The sequence below is a fragment of the Zootermopsis nevadensis genome, unplaced genomic scaffold (genome assembly GCF_977971745.1).
Source record: "Zootermopsis nevadensis isolate Lab colony 2312 unplaced genomic scaffold, Znev_1.0 Znev_ptg000025l, whole genome shotgun sequence".
Taxonomy (NCBI): Eukaryota; Metazoa; Arthropoda; class Insecta; order Blattodea; family Termopsidae; genus Zootermopsis; species Zootermopsis nevadensis.
This window is the reverse complement of record NW_028259157.1, coordinates 14,098,196-14,112,387: the sequence shown is the minus strand read 5'-3', so window position 1 is coordinate 14,112,387 and position 14,192 is coordinate 14,098,196. Positions and strand designations below refer to the sequence as shown.

Below are 14,192 nucleotides of genomic sequence, written 5' to 3'. Positions count from 1 at the left end.
AGGATGTCTTACTGAAGAACATTAGGAAAGAGCATGCAAATTGCAACAATGAAAATTAAATGTGATACTGAAAGCTGAATAAAGCTAAAGCAGTGTTAAATGTATTTCTTATAAATTACTATGATATTTTAATGTCCCCAGTCCAAGACTGTGGGATTTCATGTCAGTGACAACTTCAGATCAATTTATAAGATGTCACTAGTAAGATGGGATGTCCTAAAATTCAAGGTCGTGCAGACACATGTTCATGAATTTCTTATCTCATACCATCACACTGACAGTCCCGAGTTTCAGGCACACAAAGTTACAGCATAACAAAAGCATGCGAGTCACAGTAAGAATTGAGGTTCTCACAGTGGCGAGTACGAATATGACTCGTTTTCTGTGTTGTAATGCTACAACCCAGAAGGCAGCCATCTTCATGTGACTCACAATTTATTTAACGATGCTGTCACTAGCTGAGACTATATAATGTCGAGTGAGAGGATGATAGTAAACAGAGAATTGGAAAACATGTGGACAGAAGTGATCATGGCCTAATTTAAGGAACTATCCAAGCATTTTCTGGAGGGACTGAGGAAAACCACAACAAGCCTTCGTCACGATAGCCAGTCTGCAGGCCAAGATCTGAACCCAGGACCTGCCAAACATGTAGCAGGAGTACTAACCATTCAACTATGATGTTTTGTGTGATTCACAAGATACAGACAATTTTATTACACATAATCAACTGGTTACCGTAGTAAACCGACGTTTCGGGAACAAAATCTGTCCCCATCTCCAGGGTTTGTTCCCGAAACGTCGGTTTTACGTGGGCAAGGAACTGAGACAATTGTCTGGATGTCGGATCTCGCGTGGTGGCAGATTTTGAGCAACTTCAATTCTATCTCCGATAATGACAATGACTTCGTGGATTCAAACTTGTTACCCTAAAATATGAAGCCAGCGAATGTGAACATTTGCCAAGTGAACTCTGAAAACCAGAGATGAGCTAAATGTGGAGCGGAGAATTTCCCGAAGCGATGCCTACCGACGCCAGTTCGCGTTCAGTTTCATCAAAATCCGTTCAGCGCTGTTGAGGGCAGCAACCCGGGGCATTCTCCTCCTGAGCCAGCTTTATCCACACAACCTACTTCCCTCGCCGGCCCGCGGTAAATTCGAGTAAAGATTCCTGTTAGTCTCCGGGTCTGGATTAATCGAGCAGGGCGAGTTATTAAGCGAACGACCAACATTCCGTAATTCTTTGGCAGGCCCAGCCCTCGCACAACGCCGAAGGCCAGATCACAAATAGCGGTCAAGGTCAGGGAACCGTCTCCATGGAAACAACCGACAGTCGGAGAGACCCAGAAAACGACTGGCGGCATTTCTCAGGAGCTACAAGAAAGGAATTAGCACGTCTCTCGAGCAACTGACAGTTGCCTACACTTCCACGAAGGATCATCACCGCATTCCCCAGAAGCTGAGGTCCGAACTCCATCGGAATTAAAATCAGACACTGTGTAAGTTCCACGTATTGAGATTAAGCAGATGTAATATGAGAGCGCCCTCACAGCTCGCAACGCCTCCTGTGATAACAGTTTCCTTATGATGTCATCGCCTGTAACGAGATCACGTGTGAGGTCGCACTCATAAAGAGAATGACATCACGCCACCTTCTTCGATATTATACATAAACTTCATGGTCCCAGGGCGCGTGAACTTGATCTTGTCTTGAGACTGAATAAAACTCTTCATATTATTATCTACAAACTGACAATCTTCAGCTATTTCAATCTGCCCGCCAATCCTACGAAATACTACCAACGTCTGAGGAAGCCGATTACCAACTTTACCTCAGGCACTTCCAAGCGTTTTACAACTGCACGACGCACCTTCACATTCTCCCGCCCGCAGTTCACAATCTTCTGTTTCCCGTCTCCTCTCTAACAACGAATGTTTCCTACTGTTTTGTATGGGTGTGAAACCCGGTCTTTCACTTCAAGCGAAAACACAGACTCGGGGTGTCTGAGAAGAGAGCGCTGAGGGTAATATCTGGACCCGAGACGGATGAAGTGACAAGAGCGAGGAGGAAACTGCGTTATAAGGAGATAAGAATTTCGTTCAGAATTTGACTAGCCGACCGACCGAGGGCTGAAGATGGACTCTGCTCCATGCAGCTCGTTCTGGTCAGACTTTTACATCGCCAAGGATGCTGCAATCAATAGGCGTTCGGTGTAACCCAGTTATCGGCAACGTAGTCTGAAATCGGTTGTCAGCTTTACTGCGGGGCGTGGTGGCAACTTAACTTTCACAGAATACATTTTTATACGCCAAGGAACGGGGTCCTGCTCGATGCCTGACAGTCACGAAATTTGCAGGACTCATAAGTTCACTGTCGCTTTCATAAATGCCAGACTTAACCCTCTAAATCCCGAAGCTCGCCTAATTAGACAAAATTGGTTAGTTGTTTGCGTTTTTATAATACAATATAACGTCTTCTAGACTTAAACACGTCATGCAATGAATGGATTATTACCAGGTTTTTTCGATCTACTTGCCTAGAAACTGCACCAGCGTCTGACATGAGATATTTTCTCAACTCTTCTCTTATCTCGCCTCCTGCTCGAGATAAGGAGTGCGTGTTTGGTGGCGTTGTTTCCACGTCATTACTGAAGTGATAGAAAGTTTTTCCAGATTTTTACTAGGAATCCATCGCGTAACAGGCGACTAATATCAAATCATCACATGTCTCCGGCAAAATGTTTATGTGTGTATAAAACACTCAAAATACTTGGCAAATCAACCCAAATGCATTTTCCGATACCCTTCCGGCACGACAAAGGCGATAATTGAATGTCTGTTCAGTTACGTTATTCTTTGCAACTTCATCAGATACGCGTCGAGACCCGATGCTTCGCCTGAAAGTTAGAAATGGTTCCCGGAAGGCACTCAGGACCCGGAAGATTAAAGTTATTTCCAATAATCACCTTCTTTGCCATACGCACCGACGTCGACCGCAATAAACTTGTAATTAGCGTCCACGATGGCTAAAAGAACGATAGAAAAGAAAGCTTTGTAGTTGAAAGAGATTGGCTCCAACGGCGTTCGGAAAATTCCATTTTATCCAAAATTCGTTTGAAATGCGTTGAAACTCTCGTTGCGTAGGTTCAGGCATGAGTTGAGGTACCAACTTGTTTCTTAGACACCTAAGAACCTCTTTCACGATTGGTGAAATATGACGCGCTGATATACGGTAAGCAAACGATAGTGAAGCGTAACTTTCGCCAGTCGCCATAAATCTGAAGGGAAAAAATTGTCAATCACTCAATAAGTGATATCGTACACAAAGAACACGCACACGAAAATGGGCGTATTTTCTCATTTCAGATGGAGACTGTAGAAAACGCTGGAAGTATATACGGGATTCATACAATCGATTTAAACGCAAAAGAAAAATGTCAACCGGATCAGCTGCACCACCGAAAAATTCTAAGTGGGATTTTTTCAAGAGACTCCAATTCTTAGAACCGGTTTCAACAGAAAGACCTACTGCATCTAATGTTGAGTCAGATTCAGCGGCAAACGCACAGTTTGAGACTCGGACTGAAAACAGCGAAGGTTGTCCAGATGAAGCATCGCAGTCCTCTGTACCACAGCCTCCACGACGAAAAAGACGCAACAACAATCATGATGATATTCTTGATAATCTCGTGCAACAGTTAAGTGCCAACACTGATACAGAAATTGAAGACGAAATTGCTTCATTTGGGAACCACGTAAAGGCTCCACGTTTGAAAATACAAGCTAACATTTTAAGTCACTATGAAGTGATTCAGATGGATATGCGAGGAGCAACATGGGATGTCCAACCCAAGTTCATCTGAGGTATTCTCCTATAAGAACTGCCTCGACCCCCGAACCAACCAACATCACAGAATGAAGACAATTGTCATTACATTTGTGACATAATTAGTAATAATACAATATAAGAAACTTAACCGTAACGTGAGCGACAGTTTTTGTTGTTTGTATGTTTTTCCTATTAAACTCAGTGCGTAACCAAACTGCTTTTGATTCAATCTGAAATAACTCCTGAAACTTTCTTCTTCTAATGATAAATGATTCTTTATTAACAGACAGAAAGACCCTTCTTCGCGTCTGGTTTTGAATATTGAACTCGTAGGTTTTCTTTCTTTCTTTCTTTCTTTCTTTCTTTCGCAACAAATAACACAGCAACACATCTTCTTCTTCTTCTTGGAGTAACCTTTTTAGAAGCATTTTTATACTCATTTTTCACAGAATATGTGCACGCGTCTCAACAAAACAAACACTTTGCCGCATGTCTCGGTCGTCACCTCAAAAGTGAGTGGCGGGAAGCTGCGATGAGTCCGTCTCTGTCGCGTGCAGCCAAATTGTACCTTAAGAAGACCCCATAAATATAACTGCAGGTGGTACATATAGTTACCACTGTGCTTCAAAGAGTTAAATGCATCTAAAAATATTTGAGACACGACCTGCAGTTTAACATTCCGTGATAAGAGAACTTTTCCATCACAGTGATCGTGTCGACAGCCATAAAATGCAGACGTCCTCTTCAGGAAATTCTGCCACGAGCTCTCGTACCGGATCCTGCCTGAAGCAAGAAATCGCCGCGTGAACCAATTACTTAGGTCAAGGCCAGCGGAAATCAGGCAGAGCCGTGCGTGAGACGACGCAGCTGCGATAATGATAAAACCTCCTCGTGATTATCTTTTTACAATTCAACGGATTACACAGCGTCGAATGAGAGGAAGACAATGAATAATGAATTAGAAAGGATGTGGAAGGAAGCGGTCGTGGCCTAATTTACGGTACCATCCCGGAATTTGCCTGAAGGGGCTGAGATAGCCGGGCTCTGAGCCGAGATTTTAACCCGGGACCTGCCGAACACGAAGCAGGCCTTTAACAGAACCCCGAGGATCAACAGAATCCTCCGTCTGTCCTAGTGCCAAGCCACACGGATCCAGTCCACGTACTCGCAACTTATTTCCATAAAACCAACCTCAATGGTATCCCCCATCTCCTTCTTGATCTTGCAAGTTGTCACTTTGCCAGAAACATCCTTGCTGTAAGTGAGATTTCAGCTTCTCACAGCGGCAAGTAATCTAGTAGAAACTGGCCGACGTTTCAGAGGTGCTTATTACCTACCATCATCAGGGCGATGAGTGCCCAATGATGCAGGAAGTAAGCACCTCTGAAACGTCGGTCAGTTTCTACTGTATTATACGGCGCGACATCACGGAGAATTTTCGTCTTAATATTGCAACTCTGACACCAGATTCAATCGACCTACGAGTCCAGTCCGTCGAAACCTTTCACTGCATCAGCACAGCTGAGTGCGATGATGAAACCATTAATTCATTTTATGCCAAGTACCCAATGTTTCATGCTTTTCAACACAAAGCATTCGTCCAAAACGCAAAATGTAGGCGTTTGTGACACTGCATAAATGCCACTGACCAAGTTTCGCGTCGTAAATAATCCAAACACAAGAGAATTATTGAACATACATTAACTTGGAAACATCCAAGTTTCCCAATTAAAATCTGAGGGCCCACAAAATTGAGCCATCGTAGGTTTAGCTTCATGAAAATCTGTAGCCATTATTCAGTCTTTGTATAAATGTATTCAAATACATTAGGACTGTTCTCGTCACGTTATGAGCTCTAGATTTGACTGCGAAACAAACTATAGAACAGAATGCTTCTTGACAATGTAATAGTCGCTGGGCTATTCAAGAAATCTGACTTCTGGAAAAGTATTCTTGACTTCCGTGGTTTGCCCTATTAGATCACAGCGCATGGAGCATTATATTTGTTATTGACGCTGAGAACCAAGCAACGAACAGGCATCGACGCGCGGCTTGGGAACTGGGCGCTGTGGAATGGGGTTCGTACTCGGCAGGTTACTGGTTTGAATCCAAGCCTGTATGCTCTGCTGTTGTACTTAGTTACTGTGTTTTATGCGGAAACTCTGGATAATAAAGACAGGTGGATGGACTTTCGGACAGGTAGATAGATAGAGATCTGCTCTGCCATAATCTTAAGCTCAGAGGGGGTTCGAAACATTTATTACATGAATAACCATCCCCTCATACATAAAAAGTAAAGATCGAAAGAGGTGTGTTATACATCTAACGCACAGTAAATTTTATTTCAACGACAATTAACATGAAACACCCTGTTTCAGCTCAACCTTCTTTTAAATGGGGGTGGAGTCGCATAGCGTGTGTCACCAAGCAAGCTACCACAGCTGCAGTTTTAGTAAGTTCACTGTGACAAGAAATTCAGGAACGCTAAAATTGTTGAAATAACACGCACGTTGCATTCTGCATTCATGGTCAGTTGCATCGTAACTCAGTAAAGTCCCAAAATTTAAAAAGTTTGCCTGCCGCATTTGAACGTTAAACAGTGAACGAAAGTTCTGACAGCGTACAGAAGTAAAACGCCTGTCGTCATAACCGGTTCTTTTTAAATTATAAATTACGCATGTCTTTTGAAAATCAGCCTCGAGCACGTGATAAAATAACTCCACCCCACAAAGCATTCTTGTACCCAATCGGTAATAGTCGCCACAAACCTATAATTAGATCACTTGGCCAATAAAATACGCTCGGTACGGAATGATTTTCTGGATATGGACACTTGTTCTCGAGTCTTAGCTCTGCCTTCTTCTTGTTCTTTTTATCTTGAAGTTTCATTTTCACTTCTCGGCCTCTTAAAGCCGGGTCCACACTGACGCTCACTGCCATAACATAACAGCGGAAGGCGAAAATGTGGACCCAGGTTTGTGCCCGAAATATTCAACACAGTAATGTCAACGAAATTGACCATGTTTCGCACCCATACCACACAACAGGCAAAATTAGTATTTTGTATACTTTAATCTTCAGGTTCTTAGAAATCAGACGGGAAGACAAAATATTTTGAACTGAGAAGTAGCGAGCATTTCCGGAATTTAATCTCCTCCTAACTTCCTCGTGAGCATCATTTTGAATCGTTATTGTTTTTCCCAAGTATTTGAACTTTGTCGCACTTTCAAAGGACTTATTAGCCTCCTTAATGTCTGTCGCGTACATCGCGGCTATTGGGAGGTTTCGGTTGTCGAATGTCAGAACGCAGATCCGTGGAAAATCCACACATGGAACGAGAGGTAAGATCACAATTATTATTGTGTTCCCTCTTGTTTCAGCTCCATCTTTTCCTATTCTCCTTCCCTGTTTCTTCTCCGTACATTTTATTCGTTCGCCGTTATCTGTCTCTGTTTTCCAATGAAACGATTCGAATTCAAAAGAAAAGTTACACAAATAGAAAAGGCATCGCTTACGCCCCACATTTCTGACTACGGTTTACGCCGAGCTCATAAGGAAGTCGGCGTCCGCTGAATTTCCAAGATGATATACAAAGTATATAAGTAACGCCTCCGTCAATCCGGATTTGGGCCTCTTTCAGGCTACTAGCTACGAACTGGGCGTTCGGGCTTCAATTCTTGGCAGGACGGGGGTTTCCTTCCCTTTGCCACAATGTCTGGGGACAACCTAGAATCTAGGTGAAGTTATTATAGGTCCATTAACCTAATTAACCAATCAGAGATTGTAAGAAAAAGTAAATTCTACAGCATCTTCTATGTCACTTTAAATTTACCATGAAACATAAGAGTAAGTTGAAGGATAATATTAAAATGGATTGTAATGAAGTTAAATGTTAGAGAGTGGGTTGAATTTGAATAAGGATAATCTTGTGAAGGCGGTGATGAACCTTTGGATTCAATGAAAGGCGGTGGATTTCTTGAGTGAGTAAGTTGCTATCGGATTCCGATGAAGGACTCTGATCCATGCAAAACAGAAATTAAAAAGTAGGAACAAGAAATAGACACAGCTTATAGCCCTTTTAGTGCAAAAGAATTTGGAATGTAATCGCAATAAACCTTCGTTAGACTCCCGTCTTTTGTTTAGATAGTTCTAGAAGATTTCCGGTTATGTGAAAAATGTGTAGTAGAAGCCCGTACTGACGATGGTTTTGAAGTGGCAGGCTCTAAGCCTCTTTCACAGTCAAAAGTTCTCTCCAGATGACCAATATTCATGGGCTGGTAATCATTATATCATATATTAATTATGAACCGAAAAGTTGAGTCATTATAAAATGGCATCGTTAAAGAATATTAACTTAAAATTCAAAGGAAGGCGACTGTCTTTTGGATATTTTGTCATGCCGTCAGGCATTAATTAATTTCTTTATTTACTGAGACGAGACAACAGATTTCCCGCGAATAAACTTTGTGTTGTTGGACCAAAAATGACCATTTGCTAATTACACGCCATAGTGAATTATGCTTATAGTTAAACACGTGCAAATTAATATACGTCGTCATTACATCCGCTGTACGAACAGGAAGTGGAAGTGTTGACACGCGCGCTATCTGTGTCTGCGAGCTGAAACTAGCTGCGTGCATGGTCTACATCAACATTCTCCTGCCATCTGGCGGACGAGGAACTTCGGGACGTTATTGATTTTTCTGCGCTTGAGGAAGGAAAGGTGGAGGATGACGACTGTGTCCTTGGTTGCAGCGCCGATCAGTGGTCAATCCAGAACGAAAGAAATTTCGTTCTTACCGCCGTGAGAACTTTAGATTCTGCTGGTGTCCTCGAAGAAATGAAACTGTTCTGTCTTGTAACACAATGGACTCGGGCCGGAATAAATGATGTGTTATGTTAACCACGTCCTGGTTAGTGGCGCATTCTGGTGAGGTATTGTCCAGGTTCGAGGCAGTTATAAGACGTGAAGTCTTCTTTCAGGCCCGGCTTACGATCTGTTAAGCTGATTCTGTATTTGATTTTATCTCGGAAACATGAATTGAGTTCCCCCTTTGATTAGAGCTGTATCATTTTCCTGTTACTCTGTATGTGCCTTAACGAAATTCAATTTTGTGTATTTTGTGGTAATATTTTGTGCTTATTCATTAAAATACCTAAAAATACCGTGAATAAATAAACACATCTGTTAACTGAAAGCACGGCATTTGAAGAGGTTGTGAAACCGTTCCCTTCTTCTTTGTAGATTGTTGCCAAGGTGGGTTTGGGTTCGATGAAGGGATTTATGAGACTCTTTTGCTGGGTTCACGGGGTTTAATTAAAGATCGCCTCAGCTGAGGCTTTAGTTATTTATTTTCAGGTGAAAAACAAGTTGACAAACAAGTTACAGAAAAAGACTCCGGACACCTGCAATTTCCCACGATGAGGCGCAGGGGAGGACGGGGAGGGGACCTTGAGACACGATGCACGTGCACTGAAAACAGGGGATCCGGACATAAGGGCTATAGCGATCTAATCAGCGCTGAACGTGGCAACGCTCAGCTACTTAATAAGTGCGTAGAAAAACTTACGAACTACGACTCGTAATTAAAGGACGGTGCAATCTGTAACGATCTGCTATGCATATTATTCCTGACTCACGGCGAAAGATTTGACCTCGGCAGTTCTGACCTCTGTAGAAGTCTGAGGGTTGTAAATCTGTGGCTTCAAACCGACGCTGCTTGATGCCTCCATCGTCAGGGCGATAAGACGACGTGATGATGGAGGCAGGAGGGACCTCCTACCAGACTTCGCGGCGCTACAACGCAGAAGACGGGCGTCTTCGTACTCCCCGCCGTGAGAACGTATTCTAGCTGAGAAAACATTTTCCTTATGATCTGCGCGCACTACCAAGGTCAAAGCTTTTCTCGTAACTGGCGACAAATCTCCCACAACATTTTCCGATTTAACGGGCTGTTCTCCATTTAGGTTTCTCCGGTCACGGAGCACGGAACACTACGTCTGTGTGTACGTGCTCCATCACGCTCTAAATTTATTTAATTATTTGACTGTACTTTGTAGAAGCTTCATTAAGTTACATCGCAGTAAATTTTACACGTTATTATTTTGAATATTCGTGTTGCATTGAAGTAACGAAGACGACAGTGCATAATTGTTATGATACTTTGACATTCGGTCACAAATTGTCCGGATTTTTTATAAGCATACATTTATTTTAATTCGTACTATCAATTGCCCTGTTTTACATCGAATCTAATAAAAGTAACATAGAAGTCTAGTAACGCGAATACACGTCCACCAACACAACACGAGCAAGTCTTTCGCGGATGAATCTTAACTTTAATTACTGCACAAAAACACGCAGTACGCCTCTGACCTTGAAATTGAGACTAACCGTAAATGTACAGAGGTCAGGACAAAAGCAAAATCAAACACGGAAAAAGCTAATTTTGTTCTTAAACGAATTGAAAAGGGAAGTCATCAAGACGCCGCCTGAGATATTTACTGTAACTAAAATGCATTCGTAATTACCGTGGCACAAAGCACGAAACTTTCTCTGAACTCTTTCGAATTTGGATGATTCCGTTGTCGTAATGGAGTTCCAATTTCGACCGCACAAAACAGAAACAAACTCTCAGAGACAGAATCGAAACAGACGCCACGAGGAATTGATAAAGATGAGGCAATGAAATGTATCAAAGGCGACATTTTAAGCCCCTGAAAATATGACGTCAGGTGGACTTAAAACACAGCTCTCAGTCCAGTATCTTTTATACCATTTTACAATTCATAATTTCAGTTAATACTAACAATTTATCTCGTAAATAATGACAGACGTTTCAAAACAACATTTTTACACAGAATCAAATACGAGCTGCTAAGTACTAATATTTGTGTTCATCCATCGCTCAGCGTTTCAGGAGCTCGCTTTGTTTCTAGGATATTGAACGACAGAGAAACAGCTGTACTGAATACATTGCACCACAATTAGAACACACGAGAATTATGTTTAAAAACACACGAAGGTTTGCTCCTAATATAATAGTCAATGCTCATCACAATTTGCTATGCGAGTGCGACGTAGGAGACCTTGGTAGCACGAGATGAAAACGAGGTGATGGTGGCGCCTCTTGTGGAACTGGGAGGAGTCTGGAGTAAGGCGCTCGGTTTTATTTACGTGTTTTTGGTAGTCGCCGTGAAGGTATTTTTACATTTAATTTACTCTAAAGAGAAATATTATAAATTGCGTAATTTTAATGTGATTTGTATTGATACTGCTGGAATAAATTGTGTTAACTGGACAAAGTTAAAATTAACATTTTACTGGACGGTAAAGAGGCTAATTGCACTTTCGAAACAAATATATTTTTGTTGAAAAAAACAACATTTCAGACGCTGGCTCTGCTTACATTATCCTGTAACACTAGAAAAACTCACTGGATGCAGCTCGTCTCAATCCCCAGGAAATATCCAAAAACATGCATCAAGTTAACAACAAAACTTCGTGATGATGAATTGTTGAAGACGTAGCCCCTCTGCTCTGTGTTCTGGACGTCCTGTGCTCAAGAATTGGACTGCGGATGAGCTGTCCTGGTTTTTGTTAGTTCCTCCAGGTACCTGCAAGCGTAGTACCTTCCGATAAATCACAGATTTACGTACATCATTTTCACAGAATGTCAAAATTCAACTTGAGCTAGTGATGACACGAGTTACCTGAAACCTTTTGATGAACATTAAGCCCTCCATTCCACAATTCTTATACGTGACGTTAAGGCAAATGTTAGTGATAAAAGTCGAGTTAAGTGACTCATGTATAGTTAGAGAAATTATTATAAGAATGAATATTTCAGACATTAAATTTCAGAAACTGGATCCAGGCACTGCTATTACTACAGACACGTGAATAATTTCGGAAAGATTCAGAAAATCTCTTCGGTTAACATTCAACACGTGACATCGCTAACATGAAAATAAATTTAAGGTTGCTAGGTTACAGGTTCAGACTGAAATGGCAGGATTTGTAAGAGGGAACTTCTTGAAAAGCTAAATACTGAATGCATTAGAAGCTGTGAACGAGGGCTTGGTGACCAGGAAATTATTTAAAATTATCAGGTTCATCCTGTTTGGCCAAGGAACGATGCATCCCCATAATTTCTAAATTACCAGATTCACGAATACAACTCTGTGGTCACACAACAGAGGTTTAACAGAAGTTTGTATCATCACACTTCCGTTGCTTGCCCAAAATATCAAAACGTTCTTTCATCATTCCGAGCATTTTTGGTCACCCTGTCAAATTTTTCAATTCTGTACATTCATGAAAGCAAATAATTGACACTTTTATAAGTGCCACAGAGTGTCACAATTAAGAAACCAAAACAATCCCCCTCGTCTGTGTTTTTTAAAGACCACCCATTAGTCTCATCGTATCCGTCCGCGAGTAATTGTCCAAATTACCCGAACCATGTTAATCAAAATCGATGAATCACAACTTCGTAAAATACTGCCCGGACATTTCCATTATAATTTCCACGTCACTTATGTGCATAAGTCGACTCTCCTATTCAAATCCTCACAACCTGGAGAAAATAAGACAGACGAACACGTGTCAATAGACGACGCGAAATAACATTGAAACGTTTAAAGGACAATTAACTTGGGCAAATCACGAATCATAACCGCACACAGACGAAACAGTGTGACCAAAATGGACGGATTTCCGTCAAAGTAAAACCTAAAACCAATTTCGGGCGTGCATCGTTCTTTGTTTCACCCGCTCGCCACGTTGAGGCACAGGAAATGAGCGGGACCTGTAACAAACAAACAAAACGACTTCTGTAAGAACGGCTCAACAATCATACATTGGAAGTAAGAACACGAACTCAGAAAACTTACCTGTGCTGTTCGTTGACTCCGTGACTCATCTCTTCTGCTGTGCGCATGCGCAGAGTTCAGTAGCCATTTATGATTGCTCATTGCAGTTGTCCGTTTTGACAAGCGCAACTTCGAAGCGACACGACTGCAGGCCATCCACTTCGGCGAACGAAAACGCGGACTAAAATTTATCGAGCTTTTACGACGTCGCAATAAGATCGGAAATGAAACGAGAACACGAAATTCAGATTTGTCGCGCTGGAATGACGGTTCACTGAATCGAAGAACGAAACGTCGGAAACGAGGACCAAACAACGTCGAACCTCTCACCCACCTTTATTCTGTCACTTACCTTTACGCCCGTGCAAGGAGTTCGCCTTCCTGAAAAAAATAACAGCGACACGGATTCGCGGCCCGGAACAACACACGAAACTCCTAATTTGTTCAAACCAAAGCGCGTTATTACGTCGGCGAAGTTTTCGTCGTGCAAAATCCTAACTCCGGCGCCAATTCCGCGATTCTCGCGGACAAACGAAACGCAAAATGTTCGTGTAACTGATCTGCGTTCGATAACGCTGAATTACGCTTTCTTAAGAAAAAACACAATCGATGTCTTTCTCTAACGTCGAATAACCTGTAATTCAGTTCACAGAATAAAACACACGACAAAACATAATATTTCTCTTCAGAATTCCTGACAATAAATAACCTTACAGATTCAGACAAATCTTTCAGCACTGAAGCGAAAGACTGAAGAACCAAAATACGTATTTTGGCTTTACTGAATCTTTTTCCTTGCAATGCGATTTGTTCACAGGAAGAGAATGCAAAAGTTCTTTTTGTCTGTCTCTCCTTCTCGCATTGATTTCATTGGTCGTGCCGACCGAACCTGTCAAGTTGTGCACCCTGTGATAAAAAAAACACACAGAAATATCAAACCCTCCTAACTGAACGTTCATTGCCATGGACACAAAAGCTAAGTGCACGCGACCTAACTTGGGCACCTATCGGGGAGGGCAGGGAGGACACTTACAAACTATAAAAAAAAGTATAAAGTGCACAGGGTTGCCAACTTGACCTTAACCTAACATGCCCTCAGTCGTGGCGGGCGCCGCGTCAAATACAAGTTGCCTGGCACGGACCGACGTGGTTATCGTTGGCAACCTGGGGCCTGGCCGCTCTGATAAGACCGTGCCGATGCTATGGCGTACAAGATCTGCCGCGAGCACCCAGCCCATCCTCCAGCGGATGGGTCCTCGTCCACTAGGGGTTCGGCCGACACTGGTTTTTTCTCTTAACTTTACTGTTTGCGCGTTGCTCCTCTTGCCATGGTCCCTGGTTCGAAGTCTCTCGCTGGCACAACACAACACAACACAACCACAAATAATCAGAGGGCCGCTTCACTCACACACAGACTTTACACTCTTTCGAAACTCTGAGCCAATCTTTACTGAACACTAAACACTTCGAAATCCCTGACGAGCAAATA

The 14,192-nt window shown here is 42.3% G+C and overlaps 1 protein-coding gene across 1 annotated transcript; it reads left to right on the top strand.

Moving 5' to 3' along the window:
* The first annotated feature begins 78 nt into the window (after window positions 1–78).
* LOC147872656 (uncharacterized) lies at window positions 79–4,065 on the top strand. Its single transcript, XM_087355914.1, has 2 exons — window positions 79–1,499; window positions 3,367–4,065. Exon 2 carries the CDS (start codon window positions 3,435–3,437, stop codon window positions 3,861–3,863), a length of 429 nt encoding a protein of 142 aa, XP_087212040.1. The 5' UTR covers window positions 79–1,499; window positions 3,367–3,434; the 3' UTR covers window positions 3,864–4,065.
* The last annotated feature ends 10,127 nt before the right edge of the window (window positions 4,066–14,192 follow it).